The sequence below is a fragment of the Mercurialis annua genome, linkage group LG2 (genome assembly GCF_937616625.2).
Source record: "Mercurialis annua linkage group LG2, ddMerAnnu1.2, whole genome shotgun sequence".
Taxonomy (NCBI): domain Eukaryota; kingdom Viridiplantae; phylum Streptophyta; class Magnoliopsida; order Malpighiales; family Euphorbiaceae; genus Mercurialis; species Mercurialis annua.
The window spans coordinates 44,803,693-44,826,734 of record NC_065571.1 but is presented as its reverse complement, the minus strand read 5'-3'; the positions used below and the strand labels follow the sequence as shown (position 1 = coordinate 44,826,734).

Here is a 23,042-nt window from a genome sequence, read left to right as displayed (position 1 = left end):
TGGGACAAAAAATTTCCTAAAGTGGACAACTATATTGGGACGGAGGGAGTAATATTTAGTATTTAATTTGTAATTTTAAATAATTTAATTTAGTTTGTTTATTAGTATATATTTAATTATAAATATATAATATCATAAAACGTAATAGTAGTTTCGATTATTAAAAAATCAATTTTTTATGAAAATAATAAAACTATTTATAAGTTTATATGAAATGACAAGCCTAATTACTAAAAGAAAAAATCCACCTTTAAACTTTTTTTTAATTGCCCCTAACATAGAAAAAATAAAACACCTGTCTCAAAACTAGAAAGACTAACAGTGGATGATCCACACATGTCAAAAAAGAGAAATATGAAAATCCTGATAAATAAGTGAAACAAAATGCCATAATATGAATCGACTCGCCACAAATAAAGCTAACATTTACCAAAAAATAAATAACAAGATTTAAGAAAAAAGTGCGTCGGCTGAGGGATTCACCCAAAAATTGAATCTACGGAATATCTTCCTTATTTGGATAAGAACTCCATATAGGGAAGATAAACTCATTCATGAAGATATTCTTGAAAAAGACTTTCTATTAAATAAGGAATCTCTTTCCTGTTCGATCTTAAACCCTACTAAATAGAAATCACTTTCCTATTCGAAGTCTACTATTTATTCTTTCAAATACTATATAAAGAGTTTGAAATATATCTAAAACACAATTATATTCATATACTCAAAACGCTGCTCAGCCTTAACTGACTTAAGTATCGGAGAGTTTATCGGACCATAATTGTCCGGTTAGCTTCTACCTTATTTTGCAGGTTACAAACCGGATCATAAAGCAGACTCCATCAGTAAATAAACTAAAAATAATATACTAATAATTTCTATTCAAAAAACATAACTCTATAAATTTAATAAAAAATCATAATTATTAGGTATATTAAAAATTAAATATAATACTTTTTTATTTTGATAGATATTTTTTTTATCTATCAACTTGATATATAAATTTTAATAAATCTCATTAAGTTTAATAATTTTAAAATATTAAATAATATTACAAGCAGATAGTATAATTTTTTTGTTTAATCTTGAAATGATTTGTACGTAAAATGTAATTAGTTTATAGGCTATTAATAATTTATAATTATTTGTAATTGGTCTTTTATATTTTATAAATATAATAGTCAACATGTAGTTTGTAATTAATGATAAAACCGAATTCCAACATAAATATTGTGAGACCGAGTCATACAGAATCCACTTATCCAAGTGAATCCAAGAACTCACCCAAGGCGACACACCGGAGCCCTAAACGTCTCGCCATGTCTAAAAACTGAAAAGAGGATTCGCCTGAATTTTCAGAAAGACCGAATCTCAAAGAATTTGGTAAAACCCGGAATCATGTCCAAAGCATGTCGTGGAAGACCTGATTACACGGAAACAAAATAATATTTGAAAACCGGATAAAACAGAATCACTTTCCTACTTGAAAATAAACTCTTATCCGAGAAGATAAATTTATTTAGAAAGACACTCCTAAATAGGATGTTCATTGAATAAGGAATCATTTTCCTATTCAAAAACACGCTGCCAAATAGGAATAACTTCCCTATTCCAACTCATAAAAGTTATTCATTATGCACTATATAAAGATATGGGATTTGCCTACAAACACAACTGAATTTAATACAGAAATACGCTGCTTGAGCCTAAAATGACTAAAGTATTGGGACGTTAATCAGACAACTACCGGCATATTGACTATCTATATTGTTTTGCAGGTTTAATCAAAGATCCAGAAGGCGGACTCCATCAAATAGGTATTTTAAAAATTAAATATAAAACTTTTCTTATTTTGATAGATATTTTTTCACCAATCAACTTGATATATAAATTTTATTAAGTTTAATAAATTTAAAATTTAAAATTATTAAATAATATTACAGTCAGATAGTAACTTTTTTATTTAATCTTGAAATGATTTGTACATAAAAAATAATTAGTTTATAATATATTAATAATTTATAATTATTTGTAACTGATTTTTTTGTATTATAAAAATATTAGTTGACATATATTTTCAGAAATAAATGCTGCTAATTTTAAATTTAGCTGTTTATTAGATTTTTAGAAAAAATTGTTGTACTTAATATTTATAATATTTTTTCCAATTAATTTTAGACTAATTTGTACTAAAAATAAATTGCGTGTTATTTCTCTCAACAAAACCCTTTATATATTAATGTGATCTAATTGATAAAAAAAATAACATACTAAAAGAGTCTATTGATAATAAGAAAATCAATTTTAATATTAAGTGATTTAGAAGAATAAGTTTAAGAGGTAAATTAATATTTAAGATGACATTTATGTATTTTTTTTTCTTTTAATAATTGGGGAGGGGGAGCACTTGTGGGAGGATTTGAATCCACGACCTTAATAATTTGTTGGCCAGCGCTTATACCATTTGAGGTATAACTCGTTGGTGACATTTATGTATTTTAAAGATATGTATATATTTGTATTTTATTGAAGTAAGGTAAAATTCATTTGAAAGCTCTTGTACTATATTATTTTTATTAAGGAAGCTCATGTACTACTCCCTCCGTCCCAATAGAATTGTTCACTTTGAAAAATATTTTTGTCCTAAAACTCTTTTCCACTTTCAAAAGGTAATTAACTTTTACACTCAATTTTCCTATATTACTCTTATTTAAATCCATTAATGAGTAAATTAAAAGTAAATTGCAAGTGGACCTTATATTAAATAGGGGTATGATAAAAAAAATAAATTTTTTTTTACAAAACCCATAAGCAATAATTGCTTTTTTTAAACTGTGTAATAAAGACAAAGTGGACAATTCTATTTGGACGGAGGAAGTATTTTTTTTGTTCGTTGAGTCCCTCTACTTATCTGATTTGTTCTTTCACTCCCTGCATTTATCATATTTTTAAGAGAAATGCTATATCACACGAAGTGATAAATGTACTTTTCTTTTTCTCTCATTTTTCTTTACTCATTCGCATCTTTATTTTTGCTGTCATTATTACAATAAACACTGTTTTAACTTTTTATATTGGCAATATAAATTACTATTACTATCTTTCTTTTTTAATTCTTTATAAGTATTCATATAAGTTTTTAAATCATAATTACTTGAAAATATCGTATTTAAATAATTTTATAGTTTATTAATGTTCATTTTATCATTCTCTTTTATATTTATATTATATATTATAAATATAAACTACTTTTAAAAAGTTAGTAACAACATTAAAATTAAAAATATTTAATAAAAGTTTTTTTTTTCACTTTGAGTAAATATGTATTTGCCTTGTTTATAGTAAAAAATAATGATTTTAGAGTTTAAAGTTAGAAATTTAGACCTCACTTAGTTGGGGGTAAGTTCACTAAGAAAGTTTAACTTTTCAAAAAATAACATATTTTTCTTATTAGGTTTATTTTTTGTCAATCCACTTCCCGGAAAATTGAAGAGTTGACTTTCCTTTGACTAGGAAAATGACTTCCCTAACAAAACCTAAATAAGTTCTACTTCCCTAGTTAAGTTAATTGAAATAGGCCTAATTACTTAAAAAACCCTCACCTTGAAACATTTATTCGTTTATACCCTGATTTAGAAAAAAGTTCATTTGTACCCCTTTTTGATTTTTCATTTTCATCTCTACCCTAAAGAGCTAATTTAACCTCTTTTCATTTGGAAAAATATTCAAAATAATCCTTTATATTTAGCTTATATTCTAATTAAACATTAATATTATTAATCCTTTATAATATTTTCATCCTTTAATTAATTTAATTGTCAAAAATTTAAATTTTAGGGTAGAGATGAAAACAAAAAATTAAAAAAGAGGGTACAAATGAACTTTTTCCTACATGAGGGTATAAACGAAAAAATATTACAAGATGGGTTTTTTTAAGTAATTAGGCCATTAAAATACGATTATAATCTTATATTTTATTAGTCAATTTAGTTATTGATGGTAATATTGTCTTTACATTTTAATTAATTAAAAATGGAATGCAACTTCCCGGGAAGTTACTAAGTGAACCAAGTGAGGCTTTAGTGTTCAGTTAATTAAGAGTATCAAATTAAAAATATTTAATAATTTTTTTATTTTGTATAAATATCTATTTGCTTTGTTTGTAGTAAAAAAATTATGATTTTAGAGTTTAAAATTTAGAATTAAGCTAAAATTAAGATTTAGAACTTAAAATTTAGTATTTAAAATTTAATATTCATGTTCTAAAATTTAAAATTTAAATTTAAATTTAAAATTTATAATTAATTTTATATTACTGATATAAAAAGTTAAAGCAGTATTAACTGTAATAATGATAGCCAAAAAAAAAGATGTAAATGAGTAAAGAAAAATAAGAGAAAAAGTAAAGTACAACTATCAATACATGTGTAGTGTATTTCGTGCTATATCACTTCGTAAGATATAGCATTTCTCTATTTTTAATTTTTAAGCGTTTTTGTGTGTACTGAAAAAAAAATGAACAAAGGATCACTTTACCCCCTCATCTTGGTACAAAGTATCAAAAACGTCCAAATTAAAAAAACCGGATCACTTTTATCCTGAACTTGTCAAAACCGGTACAAAAACACCCCTTATGCTGACGTGGCACTTAATTGGAGAGTGGGTTACTAATTAAACCTAATTCACTATAATTAATCACTTTTAAACACTAATTAATAACAATTAAATTCTAATTAATCTAAGGGCCTTTTTTAACTTTTTTCAACTTCTTTTTTTAATTTTTTTTATTCCGGCGAGCCTCCTCGCCGAAAAACAGGAGCTGCTGCTCCTCTTCTCAGAAGAGCAACAGCTCCTCAGAAATTTGCTCCTCCAGGAGCAGATTTGCTCCTCGAGGAGCGGATATGACCCATCTGGTCTGTTCATCTTCTTCAACGAAAAAGATGAACAGACCCAGTCTATTCATAACTTCCATTAGGAAGTGAAGAGGAATAGACCAATCTGGGTCTCTTTCACCCATCTGGACACTTCCATTAGGAAGTGACGAAGATAACCAGAGAACCAGATCTGGTTCTCTTCGTCACTTCCTAATGGAAGTGAATTCCACTTCCATTAGGAAGTGAGGAAGAGACCCAGATCTGGGTCTCTTCTTCACTTCCATTAAGGAAGTGAAGAAATCCTTCATTTCCTTAATGGAAGTGATGAACAGATCCACGGGTCGTCAAGAACAGACCCGTGGGTCTGTTCTTTAATTTTTTTTTAATTAAATTATAAAAAGTTAGGGATTAATTTGTTATATATGTATAATTTAAAGGGTTAATTTGTTATATATGTATAATTTAAAGGGTTAATTTGTTATTTTAAGTTCTTGATTAGAGGGACTAAATTTTTTTTTTTAATTATTAGGTATTAATTTAAAATGGTTTAAAAAGAATTAGGACCATTTTAAATCTTTTTATATCAAAAACCACCTTAAGAAACCGAAAACCACTTTGAAAACCGGAGAGTGTATCTCACTCTCTTAAGTGAGAGGGAGGGGGGTTTTGTACAAAATTTGACAAATTCAGGGTAAAAGTGACCCCATTTTGCTAAATTTAACGTTTTTGATACTTTGCGCCAAATTCAGGGGGTAAAGTGATCCTTTGTTCAAAAAAAATTATAAATAGAGGACTTGGAAAAAACACAAAAAGAGGATCAAAACTGAATTTTGTCAAGTAATATGGACTCTAACGTGAATAATTTTAAGGTAGGGTCTTTTAACAAAAAAACAGTAAAGTAGAGTGGTCTCGGTATAGGTTCTGCCTTGATGTAAAAACTCAATAGTTTACATATATTTTAAACATGTATGGTCCCTAGTGCATATAGCTGTTCACTTGCAATTGTTCTTCACCAAAAACGAAACGCGTTTTTAGATGAAGTTTTGATGGTTGACAGCATTTATAAAGGCGCAGAATGTGTAGTGGACTATGTGATCCTTTGCATCGCACTAGTAGTTTGCTGGAGACATCTTACCTTCATTTAGAATTTAGAACTCATTAATATAAATTCAAACTTTTCAAGTGTATTGGGACATCTTACCTTCATATTATTATCTCATTTTAATTTCATATTGCAAGTATGCATTACCATAGTTTTCATTTCTTGTTCAAGTCATCAAATAGATAGCGATATTGTGAGATTGAGCGCATCGGAATTGAAAAAGAAAACAGAAAAATAATTAAATGAACATAAAATATAGGTAGCTCGTTAATTGCTTATATCCACAGATGAAGTATTGAGTAGTTCATTAATATTAAAATAAAAAATTATAAAAAAAAGTTAAAAATTTCTCTAACGCTCAAAACTCAATCGCTATGAATGGTTTATTCAACTCAATAAGAAAGATAAATCGATGAATGAGTGCCACCTCAGTACCGTGCATGAATTTGAGAAAAAGTGGTAGTTCGTGCATGAAAATGAAAAAAATTTAAACTACGTGATTAAAATGAGAAAACGTGTAAAGTTCGTGATTTTTTTGACATTACCCTTAAAATTATATATAAAAAATTTAAAGTGGATAAAGAGTTGAGATTCTTACACATTCTTTGAATGTAACGAACGTTATTTAATATTCAGACTTTTCCATCATTCATTTTGATCTAGACTGAACCAAAATTAAAAGTCCTACAAAATTAACCATTGTACACAACTACTCCTTTAATAAGTTTTGCATAGGTGGAAAACCAATCACGATAATCACATATGTGATACGAGCAACCGAATCTGTATACCATTTTTGCTCAACAAAGTAATTTTCCTATCATGGCTTGCTTTTCTTTTAGGCAGTTTAAACAACGGACTTGAAGGGTTCGGCTAACTGTTATCCTGACTTCGACTAAAGCCTATTTACTGGACCAGGTCCTTTTTGATATCTAATTTCGACTTTGACAATCAATTTAAAGATTCTAATATTGTTTGTTAGTGTGTAGGAACATATTAAAACTATTGTGGATCGACTCAGAGCCTTCTAACGAGAATCGAATCTTTCGATGTACCACTTGGGCAGTGAGTTTTTGCACCCGCAAAGAACACAGGTCGTGGGCGCGAACAATGTCTTATGGCTCGACAAAATCATTTCATGGGAACGACCTTAGGGTTTTGATAAACTGTCAACTTTAAAGATGAGTAGTGGGCGCGACAACCAATTTTCACGGGCGCGACCATTGCTCCGTTGGAATACCCATATATCTGTGGAGTACCCATATATCTGTGGACTACTAATAGATGGTTGATATGTATCAGTTGACCATTTGAAAAATCTAGCCACCACCTAGGTCACGGGCGCGACAAGCAAGGTAGCCGGCACGACAAATACTTTTCCTGCATAAAATTTGTCATCTTCTTGGATGATTTGGAGGAGAGTTGATGGGGTTTATAAATACCCCTCAACCACCACAATTACCTGGTTAGACACTTCATAACGCCCTTATACTACAAGCATTCAATTTCATCTCTTCCTTATTAATTGTTCATCAATTTTTATTGATTGCTTCTTGTTATTGGTAATCATTTATTGATTAACCATTAGTGTTGTAAGTTTCTGATTAGACTTGAAAAATCATCTTTGTAAGTTTGAATGTAACTCTAGAAAAAACTCTTTGTATTAGTTTGGTGTTAAGCTCAAAACACCCCCATTAGTAGATTACTGAAATCTCAATCTTTGATTGAGTAGTTGAATAAAATCGGTTTGTGATTCGAACTACTTTAAATCCTCTCGTGTTTTTACTCTAAACTCTTAAACTTTTATTAAAACTTTAAACAACTTTTAAATTCTTAAAGACTTAAGTGGCAATAATGCCCCCTCAACTTGCAAGCAATGAGTAATTAACACATAAATTAATTTTGTTGGCAAATTAGTATACAAACTTGGTGATTATGGGTAATTTGCCCATTTTGGCAATTTACCCCCTCAATTTGTAAGTTAATAGTTCCCTCAATTGGCAATTTGCCCTTTTAACTTGTAAGTTAATTTGCCAAAATGGGCTAATTGTCCATAATCACCAAGTTTGTGTACTGATTTGCCAACAAAGTTAATTTATGTGTTAATTGCTTATTGCTTACAAGTTAAGGGACAAATTGCTACTTAAGTCAATTCTTAAAGGGTTAATTGCAAATTCATACACGAACTTTACCCTATTTTGCAATTACAACATAGAATTTGAAATTTGGCAATATTAGTAACTAATTTTACACTTTTGGCAAATCAATACACCAAACACGAAAAACACTAACGGGGACATTGTAATATACTGTCATGTGTCGTTACGTGATTGGTTGGTCTACCAATTTCCAAAAAATGAAAATTGGTTACTGACATTGCCAAATTTTAAAATTTATATTGTAATTGCAAATTAGGGTAAAATTCGTGTATGCATTTGCAATTAACCCATTCTTAAAACTACCTTATTTAATAATATTGGCTGAAATATACAATTTTCAACGTTTTCTTAAAAACTGTTTAGCACATTAAAATGATCCTCATCTAATTCATATTTAACAATATTAGTTGAAATAATAGTTTTTTTATTGTTTCTTTAAAAAGGTCCAACAATCAAATTTTTTTTTTTTCACAAAGGCTAAAATTTCCATTAATAATAACGAAAATTACATGAACGGTTTCTCAACATATTGAGTCAACTATTCTGGAGAAAATGATGAGAGCTGTAAAAATACAGTCATCGACTAGGGCTAAACTAACCACCATGGGTCACCCAAATTTATAGGCTAAAATAACTAGATCTAATAATTAAATCTAGATTTCTTGAACGTTCTAAGGGAGCCCATATCCTGAACGTTCCAGCAAAAGGTACTCATTGTTCTCGGCAGTCCTGCCGAGCAGAGACCGCCGTTGGTACAAAGGTGGAGTTTTCACCCCCATCTCATCAATCCACAGCAAAGCCGGCGTCTTTTTCTCGCCGGAATCGCCATCCTCAGGACCTCCTTTGAGTATCATTAAGGAGAGGGGATTCCCTAATGACACTGTTTTCTTTTTTGAGCCCTTACTGATTTTATTTTTTGGGCTCAGTATTTTATTTGTTTTCTTAGGCCCCTTCTTGCCAATCTTGGGTCTAGATTCTAGATAGCCCATTACGTCCTCAGCAGATTTTTGGAAAAATAAATTTGATTTTGCCAAAATCTCCTTCCCTTTTGATTCTGTTGCCTTATCCACCTCTACTTCTATTAAATCTCCACTTGCCAAATTTCCTCCTGCATTACCGCTACTACTTCCCTTATCAAAGATCTTCACAACTCCCAAATCTTTTAAATTCAAACGGTCAAACAAATCCTTGCCATTTGACTCCATAACTTTGTTAACATTCACTTCCACCAAATCAGTAACTGAATTTGACATACCTTCTTTGGAAAAATTTGATTTTTGAAATTCAAAATTTCCATTTTTGCTGGAAATATTCACCTCCTTCATCAATGCAAATTTTCCTTTTTCTCCGCCTGAAAATTCGTCAACTCCCATATTCTTCTTCCCGGAAATTTTCCACGCTGTCACCGCCTGAGAATGATTCAGCATAGTCGCCGCCGGAGAAGATTGATTCATCAAGTCTTCCCCTACTTCCTCCTCCCTTTCAGAAATTCCCCTAGCTCTCTTGAATGTAACATTGTTTTTCTGTAAAGGACCTGCCTTGATAAACTCATTGTATTTAAGAATTTCACCCTTGCTCAAAGAACACTCAGCTAAGGGGTGTCCAATGATGCCACAATTTAAACATAAATCTGGCAATCTTTCATACCGTAAGATTGCAGTAATCACAGTGCCATGAGAATCAATTTTGACCTTCAAGCCTCGCTTTAAAGGTTTAGATATGTTAACAACAACCCGAACTCGCATATATTTGCCAATACAATCACCCGAAGCGCCGGGATCAACTTCTTCCACCACACCCAGTTGTGACCCTAAGGAAAGCCCAGCTTCTTTTTTCATGCACATTAGGGGCAGATTATGAATTTGTATCCAAAAAGACACAAGGTTAAACTTCATCAATTTGTGATCTCCTATGCCTACTGGATTTTCCAAAACAATGATGTTCTCATGAAATTTCCATGGTCCTCCTCTGGTAACTCTTCTCTTATCCTCTGAAGAATTAAAATGAAAAACAAAGGTGTTTACATCCACCATCTCAACCACCAGGGCATTTTTTGTTCTCCACATTGAATTAACAGCTTGGATAATACCTTCTCTATTCAATTTCTTTGTTGACAGAACCTTGCCAATTAACGAATTTGCTACTTTCTGTTCTCCGACCAATCGAGCTTCGTTTCCAAGCTCACATTCCACAATATCCTCATCATCTGAAAGCGATAAGGATTGGCATAACAACGATAGATCCATCAGAACAATTTCAGTCTAAACAGAATGTTCAGAAAGAAAAAACTATTCTAACTAAACAGAGAGTTTAGAGAGAAAAAACTCTAAGTAAATACAGAAAGGGACAATCAAATTTTAAATGCCTATCTTATTGCGATAGTTACACGAAAGAATTTTATGTCCAAATTTTTTGTTACTCAAGTTCGTCTTTATTGTATTAGTCATAATAAAAATGTGGCGGAAACAGACGTCTGACTAGAAATTTGAGAGAAGAGTAAAGATTTAATTCCCTCAATGGAATGTGGATTTTGTTGAAAATCAAATTCTCGTGAAATTGAGGGTAAGTCCAATTAGAAATTTTATTTAAAATATCTGTATACTCTTTTTTATGTAATCAATATAAAACTATTTAAAAAAAAAATCAATTATTCCATAAAATAAAATATATATGAAAAATTAGAAACTCCATATGACATTTTAATGGACATTATAAATCATAAATCAAATATTACTAGAATTATTTTTCTTTTTTTACTTAAATAATTAATATCATCGTAAATAAATAAATCCATATTATTTATTTCACTAAATAATTACTTATACCTTATTAATAATTTGATAATTTATTATTTTCTCTTAAGTAATTAAATTAAATTATTAAAAATAATGAACAATATATTAAAAATTGTAATAAAAAATATATATAATAGATTGAGTTCCCATGGGGACGGGGATGGAGATCCCCCGTCCCCTCACCATCCCTGTGGATGGGGAATAATCTTCTCCCATTCCCGTACTCATGGGTGCAATTTGTGTAGATTTTCAGTCCTATTAGAGGGAATCCCCTCTCCATTGCCATCCCTAAATGAAGAGTACATTTATTAATAATTATTTTATATATATTTTTTAGAATTAATATGCTTTGTATTAATTGGTTGTTATAAATAATCACGCCACATGTCACGTATTAAAGGATGGTTCATAATCTTACGTAGTGAATTTGGTTCATTAAAAAATTTATCCTTTATTATAGAGAGCATACTTCTAAAAATACGCTGCAACAAAATTCTCTATTTTTAAAAATAAAAAAATAAAAAGTGAGTTTGGCTCTTCATATATAGAGAGTCAAACCAACTCTCTATAATTTAACATGTACAAAAATATCATTTTTTTATTATTTTTCTTTTAAAGTTTGGATTAATTACAAACTAAATCATAAACTTTACTCTTCATATATAAACTCTTAAATTTGACAATATCAATAACCAACTTTTATTTTTTGACAAATTGCTACACCGACCAATCATGCAACGGCACGTGGCGGTATATTACAATGTCCATTTCAATATTTTTTTAAATTGATATACCAATTTGCCAAAAAATAAAACTTGATTACTGGCATTATTAAGTTTTAAAATTCGCGTTGTAATTGCAAATTAGAGTAAAGTTCATGATTTAACTTGCAATTAACTCAAAAAAATCTGAACATTATTATCTTTAAATTTTAAAAATTATTATATGAAAATTAAATTTATAATTTTTATCATTAAATTTTTCTTTATTTATTTAAAGTTCTTTATAATAAAAAGCAGTATTAGAGGTGTTCTAATGTTCTAAATGATATACATTAGCATAAAAGGTGTGTAATACACAAGTTGCCTTTTCCTATTAATAGGGATAAATTTTTAACTAAAACAAAGGTGTAGTGTGAAACTACAAGTTTGATTACAAAATTAAATATAAATAATGCATGAGATTAAATATGGGTTTTGCCAAATTAAATTAGAGAATTTGTGCTAAATGTTCCAAATGTAGATATATTTACAAAAAAGCCTCAATAAATATATATTTTTACTTTATATTTTTAGGAATTTTTTTTTAATAGTTTTCTTTATTCTTATATATAAATCTTAAAATAAATTCCTCTAAAAAATTTCGAACCTTCACTTTTTTAATCTTCACGATAAATTTCTTTATTTTGTTGTTCAAATATTTTTAATGACTTTTTTCTCTCAAATCTCTGTTACTTCTCTCAAATCTTCATTATTCAAACATTTTCATTGCAATGGTGAATTGTTTTTTTTTTTTCAATTCCGCGACCATTACTCATGAAAGACCTAGGAATAAAATGTATCAAACTCTAATCATTTATAAACAAGATCGTACCACTGCAAGTCAAAGGACTTATATGTACAATCATGAATTAGAAGACACTGTATCAACTTGTATGAATTACCATGTTTAAGTCATTTAACGTCACTTGTTCGACCTACTCAACTCTTTGAATGTCCACATGTTTATTCTGGACTCTATCAAGTAGTATGAGACTCACAACCTCCGTTCATTATTGTAACTTATAAATTAGGAAAATAAAGAGGTAACGATTTGGAATAATGTATGCCCTTCTTTATAGGATCCAACATGATCGTCAACGGTACTTACATCACTTGTGTAGTAGAATTTTCTATCATATTCTTAATGCTTAGGAATGGATGTATCATAACGTGATGAACAATATATTTGACTGAACTCTTATTTGGTGAAACACTAGTTCAAATTAAATATGTATATTTTTGCCATTATGATTAGTTTATACAGGTATATAGACAATATGATCATAGGGTAGATACTACTAACAATCTCCCACTTGTACTAGTGCCATTGACTACTATATCTAACCCCATGTTTTCAAGATATAAATCTAATTGACTATGGGTCATGAGCTTTATCTGTGAGTCAGCCATGTTCTCGACTGATGCTATCTTTTGGAAAAACACTTCTCCCTTTTCAATGAATTCTTGAATAATATAATAATACATTTTCTATGTGTTTAGATTTCTGGTGAGACCTAGGTTTTTTTGCTTAGACTATAACTCCATTATTATCGCAAGAAAAAGAAACTGCCGACTCAATGGAAGAAACCATCCCAAATTCGGTAACAATCTTCTTAATCCAAAGTTGAATTTTTCAAGTGTATAAGCTCGAGCATGCATGGATAGTTTTTTTTTTTAATTTTTTTGTATACCCGTCCACCACACTTAACTTTATACCACCATGTATAACATTTTAGCTATGAAACATTTATGAAATTATTATGAAAATATCATAAAATATTTATAGAAACAATTATGATTTGTTTGATCTCTTTCTACATTTTATAATTTGTCGGATCTTTTACAAAATACTATTTTTTTCAAAATCTAAATTTGTATATGCTCATATATCTCATAAATAGTTCATTCATTTTCATGTATACTAGCAAAATAGCCAAGCGTTGCTTTGGCTTTAACTACCAATAAAATAATGAATACTGAATTAATATATTATTTTAAGTAAAATATTATCAATGAACCTTTTTTATTATTACGTAGTATTAATTTTAGAAATTGTAGTATTTTATTAAAAAAATCACAAACCTTGATAAGGGATGCATTTTAAGAAAAATAATATATATTAACAATTATTGTATTGAAGAAGAAAAATAAAATAATTTAATAATATTAATATATATTACAAAAAGTTAATTTTAAATTTATGTTTAAATTTATGTTTAAAATTACTAATATAATTTAATACTATAAAATTTAAAATAATTTTATCGTGATAATAATTTAATTAAAAAAAAATAGATTCACAAAAAGAATTATTAATCTATAAAATATAAAATATGTATTTTTTTGGCCCAAAATATGTTATTCTTTGTTTATAAAAATTTAATTAAGGAAAAATAATCTTTAAATTCAAATCTTCACATTATTTTTGAACTAACTAAATTTTTAAATTCAAATTTATTTATTTTATATCAACTGCAATAAAATCTTTTAAAAATATAAATATTTAAATTTTTGAATGGTCTTTCTCTTCAAAAGTATTGGTCACAACTGATGGACTATAAAAAGATTGAATTTAAAAAGTAAGACACAAAAGAATTGGACACAGTAATAATAAATTGATCAAATTGGAACATATTTGTAAAATTAAAATTATGATAGGATGTTCCTGTAATATTTTAATAAATTAATTAATTTTTAAAAATAATTTAATCATAAAAAATACTTGAAGAATTGCAGTACAACTCTTCATATATATTAAGGAGTGCAAATGTTACTTTTTACTTTATTTTAACTTATTAGGCAGCATTTCACTGTATTTTACCATTTTAAAGTCCACAATATAGCAAGTGAACTCTGCATTTTGCATCTTTAGAGGGGCATGGGTTCGACCCACCACTCTGCCAGCCAGTGGGCTGAAAATGAATTTTGAAAATACTAACACCTAATATCTAATTTAGTGTCCTTTGATAAAAAAAAAGTCCACAATATACATTTTGCTCTCATCATCTTTGCCGTTTTTCTTTTTGTAAAAAAAAATCTTTGCCGTTTTAGACTATATGCCTGGCTCTCTTGATTTGTCGTTCTACCATGCTATGCTTTCATTACTGCGTTTTGATCAATCATTTATATCGTCTAGTCTCTATATCGTTTTTCTTCTACTTTAATGTATAATATAATTTTTTATGCACGATACTTGTCTTATACAAGATTTTAGTTATAAAACTTTTTAAAAAGGTTATAACACGTGTATGAAAATGTTATGAAAACACTATGAAAAGATTATGATTTATTATATCTCTTACAATATTCAGATATATCATAAATATCAGTATGTAGTTTACCTTTATACTGAAAATGTTCAAATATTTCATAAAAGCTCAATTCTATTACTAATATTTATTTGTCTATGAATGACCCTCCTTTTTATATTTTAACATTTGTTGGTTTCTTAGAATATGTTTTTTTATAAATGTTTAAATATACCATAGATAACTATAAAATTTTGTTTTAGATTATATTATAAAATAATTGATGGAAACTCATTTTCCACACGATACTAATAAACCGAATCCCAAGAGGATTCGCTCATAAAAAGCCTGAATGCAGGATGAATGAAACTAGAGAGAGTTCAAAACGCTGAAGCTGAATCCTACCAGATTCGACGGTTAGGGAATAAAGTCAAGATATGTTTGCTCTAAGAAATGACAGCTGAAGCAGCCGAATCCTCTAGGATTCGGTCATTAAAAAACACCAGACCAAATACGATTTTCATTTAAAGAGCGAATCTTAAGTTAGCTATACCAGCGATAAAAAAGAAAAATTCTAAAAAACCTAGCCCTTTTAGAATAATCAAATGTAGTCTTCTATTCGAGACTAAATTACAATTTAAGAAGACTACCCTATTTAAGACTTGATCCTAAATAGGATTCATTCATAAAAAGAAAAACGCATTGAATATGAATCCTTTTCCTATTCAGATTCAACTTTTTAAAATGAATCAATTTTTTTTTCAAGACTCTACCAAGTTTTCGCTCATCATTATATAAGGGACTGAGGTATCCTTATACACACAACTGAAATACAAATATTCTCTTTTAAACTCAACACTGACTTAAGTATCAGAGAGATAATCAGATCATCACCGCCTGATAAGCTATTTACTCTGTTTTGCAAGTCCAGGCCATGGTGAAGCTCACCAATCCATCAATTATTATAAAAGACTAGTAAAAAATAAATTTATGTAAATGTCTCAACATACATATTCTTTTAATGAAACTGTAATTAAGAGATTAAGACAAAGTTATGAAAAGGTTATGACACAAAAAATATTTTTTTACCTTTTATATTGAAAATGTCCATATATTCCATAGAATCTAATTTCTGTTTTAATCTCTCTTTGTTAAGAAACTGAATTACACAAATCCTTTTATGCAATAATTATAAAGATGTTATAAAAATTATTAAAGTTTTGTTTTTATGAATGAATATGTATATTAAAAAACCACAAAGCGTGGCATCAAAAGAAGAGAAATTTCTTGCTGCTTGGGCAGTAGGAAATACCTGCAATCTCTTATGTGGCAGTCTAAGAGAGGCTGCCACTCTTATTTTATTGTTTTTATTATTAATTGGTTAATCAATCAATTTAGTACTGATTAATTAACCAGTTTAATTATTACATTGCTTATTTTATAACTTTGTTTATATATATACACTCCAGACTCCTATAGAAATCAATGCTAGTTTGTTTTAGATTATATACGAAACTGTTATAAAAGACTTATAGGAATATGTATTTTTATGTCTCATCAACCATGTTTCTTATATTTACAAAAAAATCATAAAATAGTTATGTCACTATTATGCAAATATTATGAAACTGATATGTATTGTAAAAACCCATGTTTTTTTACTGAGAATGCAGAGAACTTTCTTTTATGCAAAATTTAAATTTCGACTTGAAATAATTGTTTATAATTAATTGCGAGCTGAACAATAATTATAAAATTTGAATCAAATTATGTTGTTGATCTTTCTATCAAATCGCTAGGTAAATGAAAAATATTTTTAAGAGAGAAATAAATAGAAAATTGCAGAAATCAAATCGCAAGTCTAAAGAGCTTTTTTTAGATTGAACTGAAACTGAATCAAAGTTGTCATATCAAATCGCGAACAAGAAAATAACACTTTTAAGTGAGAAAAAATGTTTTCAGTTATGAGAGAACAAATAAAAAGAGAGTAAAATCATAAACTGAAAAACTGATTTTTTTTTACTTTTTTAAATGAAATATATGTTTGTTTAGATAAATATATAAAGATCACATACTAATTAAAATTAAAATGTAGTCAAAATAGCAAAAATATGCATAGTGAAAGGAGAAGGTATGATTAAGAAAGGATATTGGATTAAATAATATGAATTGGTTGCTTGTAATTATTAGTATACATTCATATCCAAAAGGATTTGCTAACTTGATAAGCCTCCAACATCATGATTTCCCACTCACCAAATCCCAATATCAACATATCTATGAATACTCCATTCACATCTTAGAATTAAGTCGGGTCATTTTGATGTTATGATAACTTGATTGATGATTGTATAGGAATATTTAATCTTTTTTATTTGGCCAATTCGATTAAAACCGATCCTTTTTAGGAAATAGTAACAAATTTAACTAAAAACCATAAATTTATATCCTAAAAATTGAAACCATGATGTTTTGTATCAGATAAAAATTACTTCTATATCATTTAGGTTAAATAAGAAATTTTACTCGATTTCAATAATTTGTTTGCAAGTTATTTCATACTATATAATTTTGTCGGGTTTGATATTAACTAAAATTATTTATAAAAGCTGAAATCAAATATTCAACTAATTGAAGTTAATTTAATCAGTTTTGAGATTGAATGTAATAACCAATCAATAACTTTTTTAATTTATTGGCAGCAATGTTTAAAATTCAACAATATTAATTTATTATTTGGTTATTATGTGCCAACCTATGAATGTTTAGCCCAGGCGATGGTTGTATTAAGTTATTTTATAACAAGTTTATGAGCATTTGCGATAGAAGATATTTAATTTTTCTTTTATTTTTTTATTATTAAATTTAATATGACAAACGCTTCATTAAATTATTGCACTTGAACGACGTCGCACAACCGTAGTGTTGTATAATATTCTCATACAATAATATCCAATTATACATGAGTAAATGAGGCCTAAATTTAGTCTATAAATATGAAATAATTGGTCTATGTTTTACTCACAACAAATTATAAACCTGACTGTCCGACACATTTTCAATACTCTTTCTCCATCCATGGCAACCCAACTACAAAACATTCCATTCTTGCTTGAAAAAAAAGATGTTATCATCATTAAACCTGCAAAATCTACCCCTTCTGAAGTTCTTTCGTTCTCCGCCATCGACAACGATCCCAACCTCGAAATTCTATGCCAAACCATCTATGCATACAAAGCCAACCCTATTTCCACTAATGGAAATGCTCATCACCATCACCCTCATCACCCTGACCCTGCATCTCTCATTAAAACCGCAATCTCCAACGCGTTGGTGCACTACTATCCGCTCGCCGGAAAGCTAAAGAGGAATGTCAAAGGTGATAGAAAACTTTCCATGACTTGTAATGGTGATGGTGTCCCATTTTTAGAAGCAACTGCTAACTGTAAACTTTCTTCTTTGAATTACTTGGATGGTATTGATGTTCAAATTGCTAAACAATTTGTCTTTGATATTGCATCAAATAGTGAGTGTGGAGGTTACTTCCCACTAGTGTTTCAAGTGACTAAATTTTCATGTGGGGGTTTTACTATAGGGATGGGGTTATCACACTCAGTGGCTGATGGGTTTGGTGCAGCTCAGATTTTCAGAGCCATTTGTGAGTTTGCTAGTGGGAAAAGTGAGCCTACGGTGAAACCAATATGGGAAAGGGAGAGGCTAACTACAAGCAAAACTACTAAAAACCAACCATCCAAAATGATCCCTATTGATAACCCTTTCTTTGGTTTAGCAAAATCACCCTATATGCCAACTAATGAAATAGTCCATGAGTGTTTTTGCATAAAAAGTGAGACTATAAGAAATTTGAAAAATAACCTAATGAAAGAATGCGGAAACGGAGATTCGAAAGAACGAGAAACGAGTACTTTCACTACAGTTGAAGTACTCGGCGCGTATATATGGAGGTCTCGAGTTCGAGCGTTTAAGTTTAACCTAGAGGAGAAAACTTTATTCTCTTTAACTATGGGGGTTAGACAACTTTTGACTAACCCACCTTTACCTAGTGGGTACTATGGGAATGCATTTGTGCCATCAAATGTGGTTTTAGTAGGTAAGAAACTCAATGAAGGGCCACTTTCTGATGTGGTAAAGCTCATAAAAGAGAGCAAGAAAAAATGTGCAAATGAAGAGTATATTAGGGAGCACATAGAGATAATGGAGAAATTGGTGGAGCTTAATATTAAAGTTGAGGGTGGTAATGGTGCAACTATGGTTCTAACAGATTGGAGACAATTGGGTTTGCTAGAGAAGGAAGATTTTGGATGGAAGGATCCAGTGAACATAATTCCAGTGCCATGGGCTATGTTTGGTTATGTGGATTTGTGTATTTTTATGCCTCCAAGTAATTTGGACCCATCAATGAAAGGTGGAGTTAGAGTTCTTGTTTCTCTACCAAAGGATGTTATGCCTAAGTTTAAGGAAGAAATGGATGGTCTCTTGCATCTTGGAAATGATAGTTAATTAGTGCTCATGATCTCTATATTGCCATTATAAGTTTGGTATGGTATTTAATCTATAGTGTACTTTAGTATAACCTCCTTATTAAGTGGATTTGTATTTATGGATTAAGTGGATTTGTATTTATGGATTTAGTTATTAGTAGATTGTATGGTTAAAGTGAATTGCAAGAAATTTGTGGTTCGTTTATAAATGAATGTAATTGTATTTGACTTATTTAGTAATTTTACTTTGTGATATTTGTGGAATCAATTATGTCTATGTTACATAAATTATTAGATAAATTCAATTAAAAGTAAAATAAATAACGGAGGCCATGGAGCTTTAGCATGTTGGCAAAACTTCCATGTGCATCCTCAGAGGCCTGGTTTTCGACTCCGGCCTTTGTAGACAGTAAGCTGAATTAAAAATGAATTACTAAATACAAAAATTAGCAAATTATCTAAATAGAGAAAATATTAACATTTCTTGACTCTAAAACTCCAACTTGATTTGCATACCCTAACGTATCAGACATTTATTTTTTTATTTTGCGATTTCTTTTTATACCATGTGTACTACATGTTTGAGTCTCAGCTTCTTCTTCCTTTTCTTCTTCTTCAACTCCTCCAAAGATAATAATTAAGAATTCGACAATTTAACTCAAAATTTTCAGCTTATAATAATTCAACAAACTGATTATTCTGATTCTATCATTTCTTTTTGAAAATTTATTGCGAATATCAAATCTAGTTTTCGATCCGCTCGAATTTTTAATTCGTAACCTAATCGTTTCAAATTTTGTTGAAATTCATGTCCAGTGATCATAAATTTTTTCAAAAAAGAAAAAAAAACAGTAAACTATTAGTTTATTTTTTATAATTAAAAATCTATTAAAAACAGTTTCAAACGGTTTCAAACAGTCTCTGAAAACAACTTCAGATGGTTTAAAAAAACAACTTCAAAGGTCTTAAAAATATTATAAAGGTTTCAAATAGTTTAAAAAAACACAATTTGTACGAATTCAACTTGGTAATGATACTTATTTTTATTTTTTAAAGGCCTAATCACTTAAAAACCCCTCACCTTTAAACTTTTTTTCAATTCCACCCCGACGTTGAAAAGTTGTCAATTTTACCCACTTTTGAATTTTTTGTTTTCAATTGTACCCCAATTTTTATATTTTTGTTAATTTTTTTATTTAAACAATGCAATCATTCAATTAACGAAGTCTAAAGATGAAATTAAATTCTTTTCTATTCAAAAAAAATACAAATAAGTCCTTTATTTTTAAAAACTAACTAAAAAACATAATCAAATTAACATTAATTTAAATTCGTAATTAATTTACCTAAGTTTAAATAAATTTTCAAAATATATAATTAATATATGCTAGATATGGAGAATGTTTTTAAATTTTTTCCAAATGAAAAAGACGTTAGTTTAATATTTTAGGGTACAACTGAAACATGAAAAATTCAAAATAGGGTAAAATTGACAAATTTTCAACGTCAGGGTAGGATTGAAAAGGGGCTAAAAGGTCAGAGGTTTTTAAGACATTAGGCCTTTTTTAAACTACTACATGAGCCTTCTAAAATTAAAACATTTAGTGTGTTCTCTTCTTAATTTTTCAAAATACAGTACTTGAAAAGTAGAAGGAAAAAAAGTTAGACTATTTTTTAAAAACAAAAAGTATTTGGAAGAGCTCTAAAATGTTTCAGAGCTTAAATTTTTTGAATCGAGTATCATAGCTTTCAATCTCTATATAAGCTGCCTTTAACTTGATCATGTGAAAATGTAGATTGGACTTGAATTGCTCTGTTGCCTCAGATGAATTTATCATCTGTTAAATGCATTACATCACTAGTAAGCAAAGGGCCAATACCGCTACTGTTCCACGAGCTTCAAAAAACAGCCCCCAAAATCTCTGAATTTATAATCTCCCAACTCCTAAAATCTTGCGGCAAAATCACTGCTCTTGAAGAAGGAAGCCAAGTTCACTGCTTAATCCTGAAACATGGGTTCAATCAAGACATGATCATAATGACCTCTCTGCTCGACATGTACTCAAAATGCAGCAGTATCAATGATGCTGAGAATGTGTTTGTTGAAATGCCTGAGAGAGATATTGTGGCAACCAACAGCATGATTCATGGGCTGTGTCGGTCTGGTTCGACATCAAAGGCAGTCAAAATGTTTAATAACATGGATGAACGCGATGAAGGGTCTTGGAATTCGTTAATTTCGGGGCTTTCGTGTAATTTGGAGGGGGATATTGCATTGGATTTTTATGAGAGAATGAGACTAGAGGGAGTAAAAGTTGATGTTATTACTATGGTCAGTGTTCTTTCGATTTGTGCTGATCTTGCAGCGTTGAGTAACGGTAGAAAGATTCATGGGTTGGTGGTTAAATTTGGGTTTGAGTTGTTTTTACCAGTTGGAAATGCAATTGTTGACATGTATGCTAAATGTGGGAGCATGGAGAATGCTTGTGTGTGTTTTAACCATATGGCTGTTAAAAATGTGGTTTCTTGGACTTGTTTAATTGTCGGTTACGGAAAGCACGGACGAGGAATTGAAGCTCTCAAGGCACTTGATGCGATGGAGAGCGAGCAAGTTGTGCCTAACAAGATTACGTTCTTGGGTGCATTGTACGCTTGTAGTCATGCAGGATTAGTACAAGAAGGATGGAGGATTTTCAATATAATGATGTATAAGTACTCGATAACGCCCATTATGGAGCATTATACTTGCATGGTTGATCTTCTTGCTCGAGCTGGCCGCCTCGATGATGCCTACAATTTCATGGAAAAGATGCCTGTAAAACCAGATGCTAGGTTTTTGACTGCATTTCTTAGTTCTTGCTGTTCATTCATGAACGTAGAGTTAGCAAAGAGCGTTGGCGATAGGTTACTTCAATTAGTCCCTCAAGAAGCAGGAGCTTACATGCTGCTGTCCAACTTTTACGGGCTTGTAGGCGACTCGGAACGCGTAGCAAATGTGAGGAGACTAATGCTAAAGCGTGGAATAAGGAAACAGAAGGCGTATACGATGATTGAGATTGATAGAAAGGTCCATAGTTTTGAATCAGGAGATAGATCCCATCCTCTTAGCCGTAAAATCTACAGTTGTCTGCATAATGTGGTTAAAAAGATGAAGAAGATTGGATATGTGCCTAACACCAGCATGGTGATGCAAAATGTAGATGATGATGCCAAGGAAGAGATAGTTCTAGGCCATAGTGAGAAACTGGCTATTGGACTTGCTTTAATCAGCACACCACCAGGAACCCCTATTACATTTGTTAAGAATCTTAGAGTGTGTGTAGACTGCCATATAGCAACAGCATTAATCTCCAAAATTGAAGACAGGGAGATTATTGCAAGAGATTCTAACCGATTTCACCATTTCAAAGATGGACTATGCTCTTGCGGAAACCAGTGGTGATCTATTGGGATGTTTAAAAACCGAACCAAACTGATAAAATTTCGTCCGGTTCGGCATAAAAACAAAATCAGTTTTGTAAAGGACTTAAGTTCAATTCTGGTATGAAACAAAATACAAAAATCAAATCAAACAAAAAGAGTAACTGAACTGAACTGATCG

The 23,042-nt window shown here is 29.8% G+C and overlaps 2 protein-coding genes across 2 annotated transcripts; both read left to right on the top strand.

Annotated features, from left to right (window-relative positions):
- Positions 1 to 17,954: 17,954 nt before the first annotated feature.
- On the top strand, positions 17,955 to 19,709 carry LOC126670558 (spermidine sinapoyl-CoA acyltransferase-like). Its single transcript, XM_050364312.1, has one exon. The coding sequence runs from the start codon at positions 18,018 to 18,020 to the stop codon at positions 19,458 to 19,460; it is 1,443 nt and encodes a 480-aa protein (XP_050220269.1). The 5' UTR covers positions 17,955 to 18,017; the 3' UTR covers positions 19,461 to 19,709.
- A 1,360-nt stretch (positions 19,710 to 21,069) lies between these two features.
- On the top strand, positions 21,070 to 22,977 carry LOC126667174 (pentatricopeptide repeat-containing protein ELI1, chloroplastic-like). Its single transcript, XM_050360134.2, has one exon. The coding sequence runs from the start codon at positions 21,267 to 21,269 to the stop codon at positions 22,881 to 22,883; it is 1,617 nt and encodes a 538-aa protein (XP_050216091.1). The 5' UTR covers positions 21,070 to 21,266; the 3' UTR covers positions 22,884 to 22,977.
- The last annotated feature ends 65 nt before the right edge of the window (positions 22,978 to 23,042 follow it).